At 43.3% G+C, this 16,436-nt stretch overlaps 2 protein-coding genes and 1 non-coding gene across 3 annotated transcripts in view; all 3 read left to right on the top strand.

The window, feature by feature from the left end:
• Positions 1 to 16,436, top strand: part of LOC1275447 (neuronal acetylcholine receptor subunit alpha-7) — a 104,193-nt gene that overhangs the window by 29,660 nt on the left and 58,097 nt on the right. The gene's annotated exons all lie outside the window — the stretch shown is intronic.
• On the top strand, positions 654 to 1,707 carry LOC133392674 (uncharacterized). Its single transcript, XM_061653072.1, has one exon. It carries the CDS (start codon positions 708 to 710, stop codon positions 1,620 to 1,622), a length of 915 nt encoding a protein of 304 aa, XP_061509056.1. The 5' UTR covers positions 654 to 707; the 3' UTR covers positions 1,623 to 1,707.
• Positions 3,111 to 3,182, top strand: Trnap-agg (transfer RNA proline (anticodon AGG)). The gene has a single exon. It is a non-coding gene; the product is annotated as a tRNA-Pro (tRNA).

Below are 16,436 nucleotides of genomic sequence, written 5' to 3'. Positions count from 1 at the left end.
ACTAGGCAACGTGCACATAAGAAATTGGCTAGTAAAATTCTTCCCCCTCTTCTTTCATGATACAAACAACCGTTTTTGATCAAGACCTGTCTGCACCACTATGGGGTGTATGCACCACTGTTTCCTACGGTTCTACGGTTCCGATTCGGAACTTGATCCCATAACGGGCATGTTGTCAAGTCGTACGAGTTGACGACTGCACTACGATACCGGCCCGTTTGTAAAGTTAGTATCACAAAACTCAATAACAATATTGATATCTAGGTGTCAAAAATGATGACTTTTTGTGGTAGTAAAGCTTGAGATCGCAAAAAATATTGTTCTATGCCATATATTTCATACCATTGCTTGTTGTAGCATTAAAAAAGACACTTCAATTTATTTCATACTTGTTTTTCTGTATGAAGTTGATTTACCCTCTACGCTAATACAGATATGTGTAATAATTTTCTTCGTCTTAATTTCTTCATCTTCTTCTATCATTAAATGGGGAATTCCCTTTTAATCTGAAAGGCGATTACCCACCTCATCGCAATAATATTGTATGTGTTTCACATAACATGAAACATGTACTCATACTTTCAAGTATGTGTTTAACCATAATTCATGCTGTACAGCTGATAAAGACGCTGCCTATTATCAAGACGAGATGAGTCTAGCGTAAAACTGCATCGATTCAGTCGCTATAAAATCGTCACTCGTTAATCATGTGCAAAGGAGTTTTATTTTGCGTAGTGTTGTTGGTGCTCGTTGACAGCTATGCCTCGCTCCGAGTAAAGCGACAGTTCTTTGCACCTTCCGAAGAGTGCGTAATATCGCACACCGACATCGATGAGTTGGTGCAGCTGACGAAGCTGATCGAGGGGCGTAAATCTTCCCGCAAGCGCCCTCTCAATCGGAATCCCAGCAGCCCAACACAAACCACCACGGACGAATGTAGCCGGAAGCTGGGCGAATTTAAGGTCTCCATTCAAGATGTGCTCACTCGCTACAGCTCTATGCAGAAGCCATCCATATCGGCCAACCAGTACGAGCTGCTCAAGGCGCAGCAAGAGTCGGAATTGACCGATCTGATGCGGCGTGTGGACAATCTGGAGCGCGAAGTTGAGCAACGCTTTCGGGCCGAGATCGAACGGCTGCGCAACAGTTTGCAGCAGCTCAAACGACGGCTGAACGACAATCTGCGTCTGCTGGAGCAGGAAAGGGAAGCGGGCCGGAAGGCACAGGAGGCACTGTGTGTGGAGTACATTCAGAGTGGCAACATTGCGGAGGCGACCCGAATCTACCGAGCACTAAATGGAACGTACGATATGGCGCGGCTCACAAACGATACGTATCAGATGGATGCGGATGTGGTGGGTTCGTTGGTAGATTTTTTCGTAGCACTGCAAGAGGATGGGCAAACATTTGGGACGATTGGTGGATATGAAATGCTGTACAAGCTCCTGGAACGCAACAATCAGCTTAATCGGGAACGGAGTAGAATCATTTTTCACTCACTGGTGGGGCTGGAACATTTTTACAGCGATCCAGTAGATATTGGTCGCGTTGAAACTATGCGCGTTAAAATGATAAACAAGCTCCAGTCGTTTGTCAAAGGAAAGGTTACAGGAAGACGGTAAAACAGCAATAATATACCTCATTTTACTGCAGTGTTTTTTCGATCGTAGTTAGTGAAATAATAATAAAATCAATTCAAATATCAAACATACGGGTAATAACGTTATTTTTGACAAAAATGTTGAATTTAATATGTGTATTTATAACATTTCTACGCGAAATTCATTTTGAAATTAAATAGACTAGGCATGTGTAAAATGAACGAGAATCGCACCGTTCGAACAGTTCGGTAAAGTGCACGAACGAACGAGGTTCTTAACAAAAAGAACGACCAGGACTTTTGGAAGAAACTGACTACACCGTTCAGTGTTCGACGGCACATATAAATGTGGCAATAAAACGTGCAAAATCATATTGCTTTCTCGCTCATTCTTCGCACCGTGCGAACGGGTCGTCAGAGATCAAAATGTACCCTGTTGGTGTTGAAATCGTACCTATACAACTCAATTCCTCGAACGCCGTCGAATTTGTCCAGCAGTGTTCGATACGTGTGCTGTTGGTGTGGAAATCGTACCTATACGACTGAATTCATCGAACGCGTTCGAACGGGTGTTCGATCTGTGTTCTGTTGGTGTATAAATCGTACCTACACAACTGAATTCAATCGAACGCGTTCGAACTGGTGTTCGATCTGTGTTCTGTTGGTGTATAAATCGTACCTACACAACTGAATTCATCGAACGCGTTCGAACTGGTGTTCGATCTGTGTTCTGTTGGTATGGAAATTATACCTATACAATTCAATAGATCGAGCCCGTTCAAACGGATTAGTCATTGTTTGGCTCATCATGTTGATCCATATTTAAATAATTTTGTTTTTTAGAATCCTTGAGTGTGTATAAGGCATGGGGTACAATATATGCAGGAGACATTTTTGCTCGTATTAGTTTTTTACATGCTAGTTTTTAGTCGGTTTTGCGATGGATTGTGTTGAACAGACAGCCAAGTGTTTAATGTTTTTAAATTATTGGTTTCAACCGCAGAATGAGTACTTCTTTGGCTACAGTATGCGTCTATGGTGGGTAAATGAAAAAGATAACGACCGTTCTTTGTGAATAAAAACCTCATGAAACAAAGAACGAAAGAATCGTCGTTCGCGTTCGGTTCTTTTTGGTGAGCGAACTAGTTCGTTCGCGTTCGGTGAAAAGAATCGTTTTGCCCATGCCTAAAATAGACCCAAATAAGCAAAGAGTATTAATGAAACAAAACATACTGGAAAAATAATAAAATGTGTCCACCATTTCACATGTGTTTTGCACACTGTGCACACGCATTCCACAACGCACGGGCGCGCTCTTCTCTTGAGTACGCGCGCGGCCGCACACTCTCTCACGCACCGACGCATTTCGTGCAGTGCTCCGCTCTCTCGAAAAGATGCTGAAGCACACGCGTACATCGAACGGTGCACAACTGGTCGAGCAGTGTTCAGTGACACGAATTGAGTACGAGCCAGTGTTTATTATGCGTACATAGCGCCTCCTCTCTCAACGGGCTCGTTGGTCTAGGGGTATGATTTTCGCTTAGGGTGCGAGAGGTCCCGGGTTCAAATCCCGGACGAGCCCACGGCTTGAAGCCACCTCTCTATTTTACCAAAGCTCTCTTCGCTTATTATGAGCTTCTTGTACGCGGTTTTGAAATTTATTACTTCTAACTTCATTCCTTAATTATGAATAATTATGTCTCCCGCCTACCCACAATCTCACCGTGTGTATGTACTCGCTTACCAAAACACTCTTGATACCGAAACAAATTGAAGAGCTTAGCGTCGTACCGTGCGCGCGTGTATGTGGCTTTTCCCGATGTCGCTAGCAAAACATTCCTAGCCTCACCGTATGCTTACGTCACCCGTCTAAGCTCCGAAAATTTCTACGCATTCTGGTGTTACACGCCCGGTTGAAATCGAATGAGAACCCCGAACTGGCATTGCACACGCTGTGAGGCAGAGGACACATCATGCCATGCCAGGCGGCTTTCCTTTTCCAGTGTGGGCGAGGGAATCGTTGGAACCTTTCTCGCTTTCCACCACCACCACCGCCGCCTGGATGGATCGTGCTGGGCGCAGGGCTGTTTATGCCAGAGCTCAAACGTATTCGACCGACCGAAAAACGCACCTGAGCTGGTTGCTGAAAGGGAAGAGGCAAAAACGCGGAAGGCGACGAGCAGCAGCCGGCGTGGCGATGGGGGTGGGTACAACATTAAACGGATTCGTTATTTATTCATGCCACCCCGTGTACCAGTGTAATAATACTCATGTGGTAAGCCGTCCGGTTTTTTGGTTGGGGGATGCTGAGCTTTTGTGCGCTCGTGCTACCATTTACTCCTCTCCCGGTGTCCGGACACTGGGTGTGGTGTTTATGTGTGTGTCTGTGAGCGAGCGTGTGTGTGAATTTGGGGCGCGCATGTCATCGAGGTGCAAAAAATCTGGATCCTGGCCCGGGTGAAGCAGCCCACCAGAGTGTGTGTGTGTGTGTGTGTTCGCTCTTGTGTGAGACATTCACTGAATATGACGGGCTTAAATTATTAATGCCAGGCCGGGATTGGGTTTTTGGTGGCTGGCGGAAGAGCTCCGAGCAGTAGCAGGCAGCGTAAGGCAGCGCGCGATAGTTGCTGTTAGTTGGGTGGAGATATTTGGCAACAGTGAGCTGATGAGGACCGCGCAGCATTGAGGCTCCCGAAACCCGGGAGCACTTTCGCGTGAAGGCGCAATAAATATGAGCCACGTACACCCCGGGCAGCCATTACCGGGGAACTAAATGGCGACGAATGCCGGCCCGGCCTGGGGATCCCTCCTGCTGCCACCACCACCCTCCCCGTCCAAACCGGCAAGAGTCCGGTGTCTGTTTATTTGTGGAAGATTGGCTGCAATTTGCTAAAAATACGCGGCCGGAAATAAGAAGGAACGGTGGATAGGTTGATAAGGATTTGCTGGAACGCTGCCAGCCAGAAACTATGCCAACCCCGAAGCCAAGGGCGGCTTTTAATGCCGGCAGGCTTGGAATGTTGCTCTCTTGGCTGTTGCTCATCATTCTGGTAGAAACACCAGCCCACTGGTCCACAGCGGTGTATCGATACAAAAACGTTGTGTGTGTGAGTTTGCTGGCCATTATGCAACAGGGCTCTCAGCAAAGGCTACGGAGCGCAACAAGCTGGCACAATATCTTCCTGTTGCGTTGCTTTCCAGCCCCGACCGACCGACCGAGATAAAGTGGGCATCACCGGGATGGATGACTCTTGACGGTTGGTTGGATGGGTTATTTGAGGGTATAATCGATAGACGGGGTCGACACAGCAGCAAAAGGACAGAAGAGGCGGAACATTGAGATGCGCCACACACCCTTTACCACCTTGGCTGCACTCTTCCGCACAGAATAGGGGTAAGAAATAAGAGGACGCGTCCTGGAGTGGATTTATGAGGATCCTTCTACGGTGGTCCTCCCCTTTTTTGAAGACAGTGGGCAATTGAGCACCGATTTCGACGACCCCGGCACTGACCCCGGGGTGGAGGAAACCAATCGAATCTAATCGAGAGCCAATGAGCTATTTATAATGGTTCGAAGAGCTGTCCCCAGAGGGACAGCCGTGCCGGGTGCCGGGAATGATGCTTGCTGCAGTGATTCTTTATCAACCGACAGACGAACAGGTGCAGGAGTGAGGGGCTGAGAGGTGAAGAGCTGTTTCATGGAGTAATAAAACACTCGCATACCGTACCTGACGTGTTCAAGACAGTCCTGGGGACCTTTTACTAAGCTTCTGATGTGGTTGTGTGTGTGTGTGTGCTAGAGGTTATTGTTCAGGGTTCAAACATTATGAAGGAGCCTCTTTACCACACCATCTCGAGGATAGTCACACAGAACCATTGATTCGAAGCCGGGCCTTTTATGCATGTCACAGTGTGAAAGAGTGTGTCCTTTAGATAACCAAGCTGTTGCCTTTTTTAAAGCCTTTTGCGCATTGTCCCCTTCGCTGGAGTGTGGCTTCTTGAACTGTCAAATCGAAGGTGTTGGCTTTTTGTGCGTTGATTGTACTCTATACGGCAGTAACTCCAACTTTCCCGCACCGAGGTACGGTCGGACGCAACAGAATCGGCAACAGGTTCACCTTTCAATAGTTTGTCCCCCATTACACTCCGACACTTCCTAATAGTTTCTTTTCAATATCGCTTCGCTGGACTCGAGCGTGGAAAGCGTTGTTCCTTCCGGGAGTTAACTTTCTGAGCATGCCGGTACTATCCGGTGTATGTTTAAACTATTCACCAGCTGTAACACTTACATTGCCAACGAGGTACATTGTATGGGAGCAAACAAAACAACTCAAAAAAAACCTTGCATTGGGTTTAGCATTGCGGAGTTTTTACTGTAGTTGATATTCCCTTTAGAATTGGACGTTATATGTACGACGCCTTCTGGCAGGCGCAGTTTAGCGCAATGTGTTTACCGGTGTGCTTGTAGTTGACTTGGGCTTTTTTTACAATAGTTGTTGAAGCTACTACAACCAGTACGGGAGATGGATTTTTAAAGTGTGCTAGAGATATTAAGGTGGTATAAAGGTATAAAGGTATAAAGGAGTGTTTATTTTCCCTGCCATAAGGCTCAATAATGCTTCTAGCAGCAAGGAAGGTTTACTTGATTCAGCTGTACCACAGTAATAAGACCAAAGTTAAACAATGGTCACGATGAGTATCATTGACTCACAAACGGTCCAGATATGCGATTTTAATCGAATTTGGGCTTTTATGAGGTACCGTATCATTTGATAATCGGGTTGTAGTCGAATCTTTTTTCTACTTAATTGTAATTTGCCCTGCGGAGAATGCTGAATTAAATCTTAATTTAATTTACATTCAAATTGAAATTGAAACAAATACACTTAATGACAATTTTGTTGATTTTGTATCCACACTCAAGCCATTATTGACGTTCGGATGCATTTGTTGATATTGGTTTTTTTTTGCAGAGTAATTATGTTATCGTTAATTTAGGCTTCCCAAGCAATCAAATTTGCGTGTGAAAATTGTCCGATTTGATAATTAAAACTCTTTTCTTCTATGGGAATAAAGTATGATGTGCCTAATCCAGTAGCTAAATGCTACCCAAGAGACATTTGTACTAAATTTTGTATGTGCGTGGATATCTTCTTCTATTGGATGATGATGGCATCCAATTCGTTTTAGTTTCATTTGCTCTAATTGTTGGCAAAAAAGAAAGCACATTTCGTGCGGCGTTATTTGGTGAAAATGTTGTGGTTTTTTCATGTAAAATGACTAGATGACCAGTCATTAAGATTGAAAAAAATATTTCCCAAAGGAAAGAGAAGAAAGCAATGAAATAGCTATTTTTACCGTCGATTTTAAAAGGCTTGTTCTAAAAGTCCCTTAAACTGATGCAGTTTAAGGGATATTTAAGGCGCCGCTTTTAAGGAAATAGCTAGAAATACCGATTTTTGAGCTTCAAAATGTCAATTGGGTATTCCGATTGTATTCCGAAAATCTTGTATGGACAAAAACACAAAAATGGCAAGTTGTATAATTCAAAATTTATTTATTTTTTTTTATCAAAAAACGTGCTAAAAAGCTCCAATTGAATTGATGACAGGCAAGCTAAAGTCCAGTCTTGTCGTATAGTCGTTAACCCCAAATGAACCGTCTCCGATGTGCGTATCACTGACTATCCTGCTATGAGTAATCAATAAGTCATTGAAAGTTGAGCCCCCTTGTGGTACAGGCAGATCTTGACCAACAACGGTTGTTGTGCCACAGAAGAAGAAGAAGAATCTAAAGTCAACCGGTGAATACGGACTGTATTTGTATTACAAGAATTTTAAAAGAGTTTCTCATTTAACTCCATATGTTTATTCTCAGGCTTTAACTTTATAACAGAAACTTGAAGAAATCGAGATTATGTTGAAATTATCTACCTAATTATACATTTTTCAGTTGACAGTTGATTAAACTATTTCAAACTCGCATCATTATGGATCGAACTGCGTAGGATAAAATGATGTACTCAAGCGTTATTGTAACAACCGCCATAGAAGTACCATCAATTCTTATGATTTATTCCACATTTCAAATGATATTTGCTCATGCTCTCTAGTCGCAAGAACTGTTAAAGTGCACTTTGTTCATATAATTTCATTCAATTATTTTCACTTTACCCATATTACTGTTTTTTATCCTACTCAGTCAGTTCTTATCTTACTTTAAACAAGCAAATTATGTGCTAAAACTGCGCCATCGCGGCACTACTTGAAGCATTTAAAAAAAACTGGACCTCATCTGCCACAGCAATGCTACGAAACTTCGCCCAACCAACAACCCACCAGCACCGTCCTCACCACGACCGGAATCCGGATCCGGGGTGGCAAAGAGCAGGGATCTTAATTAGCCGTAAGACCGGTACCTCGGACGCGCTCGCACCTCGCCACACCTCCCGCCGGGCCGGGACGCACCCGGATATTGTGGCATCCCTATTTTCATTTGCCACTGTTTCGGACGCAGCGCCCGGGGCCGTCCGAGCTCGTCCGAGCTCGTCCACCGGCACCTTGCGGCTAACGAACTGCTTGAAACTAGGTGATGTGTATCTTCCCGCCCGGTGTGCGTTGTTCTCGATGGAAGCGACATCAGGGACACATCATGCAGGCGCTCACAAACTCGAGCACAATTCGCATTCCGTTCCCCCGGAGCTGTTTTATCTTTACTTTGGCATATACCCACCACTGCCTTCCTCGGTCCTCCCGGGTTCGCAGGATGAGCTGAGCCTTCCTTCCCGTGGGTGACATTTGTTTAGATGGGACTAGGAGTTTTCACCTCACCAGAACGGATGCGAGAGCTTTGTGTGTGTGTGTGTGTGTTTGAGTGTGCTTTCGTTCATTAGATGGCAAACGCCTCGGGCAGAAGCTGAAACCTACATACGGCGAACGCGCCTCGCACGTTGGAGCGTGTTTTATGAAGCATGGGATTTATAATACAGCGCAAGTCTATTATACACGTTTAAAATGCGTCGCATGTCGCAGGCAAGCAGCTGGCGTGACACTTCTTGCCCCAGCATTTGCCGCGTGTTTGTCGCAGTTTTGCCACTGTAAACCAAACGCGCGTTAAACTTAACAGCTTCGGCATTCAGTTTTGTCGTCCATTAGTGGAGCTGCGGCCCCGGTGGCATCAGCCCCGCCGAATCGAACGTGCGCGGGGGGAGGAAGAACGGACCGTAAGATTTATGCCAAACCGAAGCCAATATGGGCGGAAGCAGCAAATTTATGGAACAATTACCACACCAAGTGCCACATTTATCTGATCCATCGGAGCAAATATGGCAGCCTCTGCCTGGCCACTTGCCTGGTGGGTGTAGCTGCACTCACCTGTGCTTTCCCACCCCCGCATAGCTGTGCTTGTGTACGTGTGTGTGTGTGTGTGTGTGTGTGTGTGTGTGTGTGTGTGTGTTTTTGCGTAGCACCAAACAGTGGCGCACGTTTTCCGCTGGAGCACTATCGGGGCGCGTGTGTTCCGGCTCCCGTTTGCCCATTGTGTCCGTGGCGCACTAAGTGTACTCATTAAAATAATTAAAACATAAACAAACCGAGCACCGTTCCCCCGCCTCTGGGTAGTGCGGCAGTGGTGAGGAGTGCCGTGGCCAGTGGGGGAGGGGGGGGGGATGCACCGAGTGGGACACTTTTTGGTTTACCAACCAATTTGCGCTGGCCGCAAGCGTTTTAGTTTTGCAGCCACTGCGGGGTGGTTGCGTTTTTTCAGTGCAATTTCACTTACTAGATTTTGAGGACCGGAGGTTTATTTACGAGAGGGGTATACGGGTGTGGGGGCAATCAAACTGTTGCTAATAGAAAAAAACTCTTTTAAATTTCTTTTTTTTATTGCGTACATTTTTTTTGGTACTTTTAACCATTTAATACATCGTTTTAAGTAATATTCATAACATACATAACACGCACAAAAATAGGAAAATAGGAACTTAATTTTGAATTTTAAACATTTTTATAAAATTTTGATCTATTCTAAAAGCTGTAAAAATTTGGAAGCAGACAGTATTACTGTGGTAAGGGAAGCTTTATTATAAATAAAGAAATAAAACATTGTATAACATATTTAAAATAACATGCATTTGAACAACTAATTTATGCAATGCATGCATAGTTTGGTTCAGTTTCCGATTAATTTTTTGTAGTATTGTACTGCTTCGAATTATGGACACCTAAGACATTTTTGGCATTTGATGTTTTCTGACTAATTCAATTTTAATCGACCAAACCTCTGTATTATTTACTTTGCTAAAGCAAACCTTTTACATTTGAGAAAAAAATAAAGGTTTCCAATAATTTTACTCGAAACATTGCAAAATATCATAAAACTGCTTGATTCTGGATGTCGGTGTCTTCCTAAACCGACAGAACGAGGCTACATAGAAAATATGTTTATGCAATTAATCACAATTTACTTCTGTTAATCACAAGATTCTGTGATATAAAATCTTGCTTCTAATTCCGGACAAAATTGATTACGTGGTTTAATGAAATTCAGAGCACAATATGATAAAGCACTCCGATGTATTTCAATGTACGTTAGTTTTAACAGACAGCCTTATAGGCGTCTTCAGACCGTTTTATAAGTTTAACAACTTTAAAGACTGTTAAGCATCTTCAAAAGACATTTTAAAGCGATTTGGCTTAATACACTCATAATTAAGCATTCTTTAGACATGTTTAAGTTTAAAAGGAGTAGGAAATATTTCTTGGGAATGCAACCACATATTAAATTGGTGCTTTCATTAAACCATTGATTGAACTGTTTTGTTGAAAATACTAATTTTATTGTGATATGGCAGTTGGGTTTTATCAAACTATTAAATTCATTCCTTATTGTGACCAAATTGCTCTGTCGTTTGTTTCTTGTTCTTGTTTTCGAGGCCAGTAAACCAAATATTACTATTTCTACTATTCTACACCATTTATAAATTATTGAGCTATTAAGAGCTGACGTCAAGTTGATGCTAATATTTTAAAAATCAATGGAACGATTTGACACGGACAACAACAAGGTTCATCATAGTTCTGGGTCAACTGATCTGGGTAGGATTTTAGCCACAAACCACCTTTGAGCACTTTTGAGGGTGACATTTTTGTGGATATGTCGAGTGTCCGCAAAGATGGGAACAAATTAATATAAATGTGAACAGGTCAACCACTATAAACCGGTAATTACAGGGTAATTGTATTGATATCCAATCGGAAAATACCAATAAATTATGGGAACGAACCAAAACTCTATGGGATACGACCAAAAATCGTAGGAACGCACCAAAAAATCATGGGAACTGACCAATAAATCGTGGAAAACCCTGTATTAAGAACTAATTTCAGAAATACGCATTACGGGTCTATTGAACCCATTACGGTGAAGACGGGCGAATTCAATGCACTTGCAACTCATAAATACATTACATTACATAAATATTGGATGAAACACGCCTGATACAGTCAGCCATTGTGGTTTATAAACCCAACAATTCAGCGATCTTTTCACGATCAACTCTAAAATATTTGACTATCCCTGTGTGGTCCAACCCATGGTCAGCATTTCATATCCACTGCCATTTTTTTCAAACATCTTCTAGCAAATGTCTCCCTTCGAAGGCCATTTGCCGCAAAGCGTACCAAAAACCCTTGCGACAAATTATTGTCACTATCCCCATGATCTCTGTTTGAAGCTGCTGCTAAAGCCTGAAACTTTTCTGTCAACAATCGCGTGGCGTGCTATTATTTTTAACCCAAAAGCGGACGGTGGCGTACTGTGGCGCTGCTATAGGTAGGTGGTAGAGAAAGCTAAAGCTCTTCTCTTTTTAACAAACTAGAAACAAATCACCAAGGACGAAAGTTTGCTACATTCAAAGCCACAAACACGGGTGCGCGCACACACACACAGAGAAACAGCAACAACAGCTTACACAATCCTATCAAACTAATGAAAGCTTTGCCGTCCGTGATAAAAAGTGGGACACGTGGGAAGAAAAGCAAACCGTACACACTAAAACGCAACAAAACGAATCATAAAAGTATGCGCACCAGCAGCAGCATCAGCGGTGGCAGTAGCAGTTAGAAAATCTTTACGATATGTGTGAGCGCGATATGTTGGAGTTTTGTGTGCCCGTTTCGCAACCACCGCCCCCGCGCCACGATTCATCCAATGGTTGAGCGTCCTTCGGTGCAAGGTTTTCTTTGAGCTACATTTTTCCCATCCCAGGACAATGCTATATCTCTCTCTCTTTCTCTCGTAAAGCGTTCCGCTGGGAGGCTCCGAGCGAAAGGTGCACCATGCATGGCCGCTGTGGGTGGGATGGAAATTCAGCATGGCACACTTCTCTGGGTGGAGGATGGCAGTGAAAGCTGCGTCCCACAAGCTGCAATAAACCGTGTATTGTGGGAAAAGCGGAGTAAAAAAAAACAACAAACAGGTGGAAAAAGAGAACGCAAAAGAGAAGGATAGCGAATTTCTTTGTCTTCCGGCCACAGCTGGTTTGCCGGGTTGCCAGTGGGGCAGGTGCACTGGCGGTAGCATCCGTTTTGCATGTGAACAGTAGTGGGTGGGGGAGGAGAAAAATAAAGCAACTTGAGCCATGCACTTAGCCAGCGTGCATATGGAACGTTTGCTTCTATCCGCTCCAAGCCTTTCTCTTGCTTTGCGCTCCAACACCTTGGTAATGCTCATAAATTGGCACAAATTTAATCAACGCGATATCAACGGTGGATAGCACGCAGCCAGTGTAGTCTTGGGCTAGAATTAAGAGATTGCCAGATACGTCTCCCCGTTTGGGCTGCTGTAGTGAGGACAGTTGCTTTTGTACTCAAGTGTGTGCACGTTCCTGGAATCCCCCCAGTTATTTGCTTGATGTCATGTCATTCTCGTTTGAAGTTGTCTGAAGTCACCGGGCAGGATCTCAATTGACAGCAAAAAGATTCTCCACACACACACACACACACACACACACACACACACACACACACACACACACACACACACACACACACACACACACACACACACACACACACACACACACACACACACACACACACACACACACACACACACACACACACACACACACACACACACACACACACACACACACACACACACACACACACACACACACACACACACACACACACACACACACACACACACACACACACACACACACACACACACACACACACACACACACACACACACACACACACACACACACACACACACACACACACACACACACACACACACACACACACACACACACACACACACACACACACACACACACACACACACACACACACACACACACACACACACACACACACACACACACACACACACACACACACACACACACACACACACACACATTCACTCATTGGTCAGAGTGCGATTTCATCAACGACATAAAATCGTCCCTTGCTGGTGAGTAGAATTAAGAGATTGCCAGATACGTCTCCCCGTTTGGGCTGCTGTAGTGAGGACAGTTGCTTTTGTACTGAAGTGTGTGCACGTTCCTGGAATCCCCCCAGTTATTTGCTTGATGTCATGTCATTCTCGTTTGAAGTTGTCTGAAGTCACCGGGCAGGATCTCAATTGACAGCAAAAAGATTCTCCACACACACACACACACACACACACACACACACACACACACACACACACACACACACACACACACACACACACACACACACACACACACACACACACACACACACACACACACACACACACACACACACACACACACACACACACACACACACACACACACACACACACACACACACACACACACACACACACACACACACACACACACACACACACACACACACACACACACACACACACACACACACACACACACACACACACACACACACACACACACACACACACACACACACACACACACACACACACACACACACACACACACACACACACACACACACACACACACACACACACACACACACACACACACACACACACACACACACACACACACACACACACACACACACACACACACACACACACACACACACACACACACACACACACACACACACACATTCACTCATTGGTCAGAGTGCGATTTCATCAACGACATAAAATCGTCCCTTGCTGGTGAGTTTGTTGTCCTCGGCCTCGGTCTCCCATTCAATTAATTGCATTACACGCTCTATTTATTCATTTGCTACATCATAATTAATACGCCTCGGTGCGTAGGTTTGTGTGATGATTGCGTATTAGAAAGGGAGATAGAGCAGCAAGAAAGGCCAGTAGGCAGTAGAATGAGTAACGACGGCAGCGAACTTCATTCACTTTCCATCCCGTGCGTGACATAATCGAAGGGGAACTCACTCGATCCTTCCATTCATCGAGCAGTGGCCGAACTAATCGCGTAAAAATGATAATCGATCCACTTTGGAGCCAGCAGGAGGATGGATGAGGAATTGTGTGTGTCCAGTGGGAACGATCTTCGGCAAAGCAGAAGTCCCTGCCCGACGGGAGAGTACACTATACTTAAAGAGCTATTATTGAACTAATCTTGAAAGAGCGTCATTACGTTTTTGGTTTAATTCGAGTCAAATTACTATATTTTTATTGTTCAAAATGGATTCACTCAACTTAAGTTTACAGTAAAATATCTGTATGGAGGCATTAAAAGTAGTTATCTTTTCGACCTGTGCTAGTACAAGTTTGAATTGTACTAAAAAAATATAGTTCAGATAGTTGGAAAATTAAATATCCTTTCTATTAGTGTGCGATAAGCCATATTCTTATAAAAATTTATTGAAATATAGCACAAAAACCCAAAATTTTACGATCAAATTCACTGGGTCTGTAACGCGGGCTTTACAAAGATAGGTTGTGTGGAACTTTGCATGTTGATAAGATACAGCATAAAACACTAGAAAGAGTTTTTTGAATTATATGTAGCTCATGATTCTATGTAAAATTTATTTCGAAATTAATTTGAATGCTTTTGTACAAAACAATAAATACAGTAATAAATGTTGATTAAATGGTGGTGCTTCAGCAAACACAATTTAATCATACATGAGCTAATCTGAGAGAGCGCGTCACAAATTTGTTGCTTGGTTAAAAGATTTATGATCTTAAATCAGGCGAAAACAAATATGGTGCAAACTATAAACAAATTGGCAAAGTTCTTCAATAAAAATTGCATGAAATCGTAAAATCTAAAGCTGGAAATTAGCCTACTGCAGGAAAAGATGATTGATAGGGAAAGCATTGCCTATTGCGAATACAGTGGGTAAGTAAAGTAATCTTAATGTAATATTCCATCCATAAAGCTCGAATCATCAGCTTCAACCATCATACTCGAAGAATCGTCCCAAATAGCCAGGTCGTACTTTATCAATGATTGGGAGCTGTTTAACGAATAAACGTTCCGATTTCGTACCTTGTAGGTGATGAAGAGATGAAGCGGTACTTGGTAAAAATCATAAAGCTTTTTAACAAACATTCGGCACCCTTTGGAACTTTGCGGTTGATTAGTCTGTGTATGGTTCGCGATGGAACTCGATGGCTTTTTTAAGAAGGTGTACCGAGCTTGGCGGAATTTCGTAGCTTTTTAATGCATAACATCGGTACAAGGTTGCTCTTGCCAAAGTGTCAAAAACTTTTGTAAATTGAAGAAGGAAGATTGAGTGAAGTGATTATGGTTTTTTGTTTGATAAAATATGTTAATTTATGTGAAATTCAAGAACATTTAGAGTTTTAAAATATCCATCCACGTAATTTAAAAAAAAAAACTAATCATGTTAACACAACTGTTTATTGCATTGATGACGCCTTGCTTGAAAATAAAACACAAAGACAAATAATCCCTAGCACCGTGTTATAAGGAAGCTGCTTAAGCGCTATTTAAAAGAGCCACCTGTAACTATAATGCTCTTTAACTACTGCAAAAAGGCGAATCCAAGCAGCGATCTTTAGTGTGCCAAAGTTGGCTGCATAAGCAAATTTGGCTATTTGGGATATTCTGTTTCTTAATATTGATTTGATTGGACTTGTAGAGTAAGTTGTTCCACGCAAGAATGTTCGAGAGGATTAAGTTTTATTTAATTTCAATTAAGAATGGCCATGTTGAAGTTACAGCTTCAGAGCCTTAGTTTTACATACAATATGTAAACAATCCTTAGAATGAATGTACTGAAAGACTGAAATTGTGTTTCGAACCGCCCATCGAAAGACACGCCAGATTCTAAACAGATCCTTCAAAAGGGATTCGAGCAAATTACGTTCCGCCTATTTGCAAGCAAGCATAGTTTACGATGGAAATTAAATAACTCGGAAATAGTTGTACATCCTCTCGATATCTCGACTGGAACGGGAAACCAGGCTACGCCAATGTGCGGGCCCTCAGGCTACAATATCGGCACCGGAAGCACTCGCCCGGCTCGCCCTCAGCAGCTGTTGATTTATTGTATCTTATATGATTAATGCTGCCCGTTTTCAGCGAACAACTTCCGCCACACCACCTAACCACGCGTACAGCATCGGCCTAACACTGATTGAAGTCTGCAATCGGCAGCAGCAGCAGCATCAAGCAAAACCGATAAATGTGAAACATTCAATTAGATTTCATGCCGATTTATTTTGCCCTCACCGCAAATGAGGCAACCGTTTACCTTCACACACACACACACACTCATACATGCACACACGTGTGTATAGACACGTGAGTTGCTTTCCCGGGAAACCGATAGACGCTTCTTATGCTTTACCGACA

This window comes from Anopheles gambiae, chromosome 3, assembly GCF_943734735.2.
Source record: "Anopheles gambiae chromosome 3, idAnoGambNW_F1_1, whole genome shotgun sequence".
Classification (NCBI taxonomy): Eukaryota; Metazoa; Arthropoda; class Insecta; order Diptera; family Culicidae; genus Anopheles; species Anopheles gambiae.
Note: the sequence above shows the minus strand (reverse complement) of the source record. Positions and strands in the feature narration are given on the sequence as shown.

Bases quoted from the DNA above. Each gene is read 5' to 3' on its own strand.
- LOC133392674 (XM_061653072.1), top strand. From the start codon at position 708: ATGTGCAAAGGAGTTTTATTTTGCGTAGTGTTGTTGGTGCTCGTTGAC.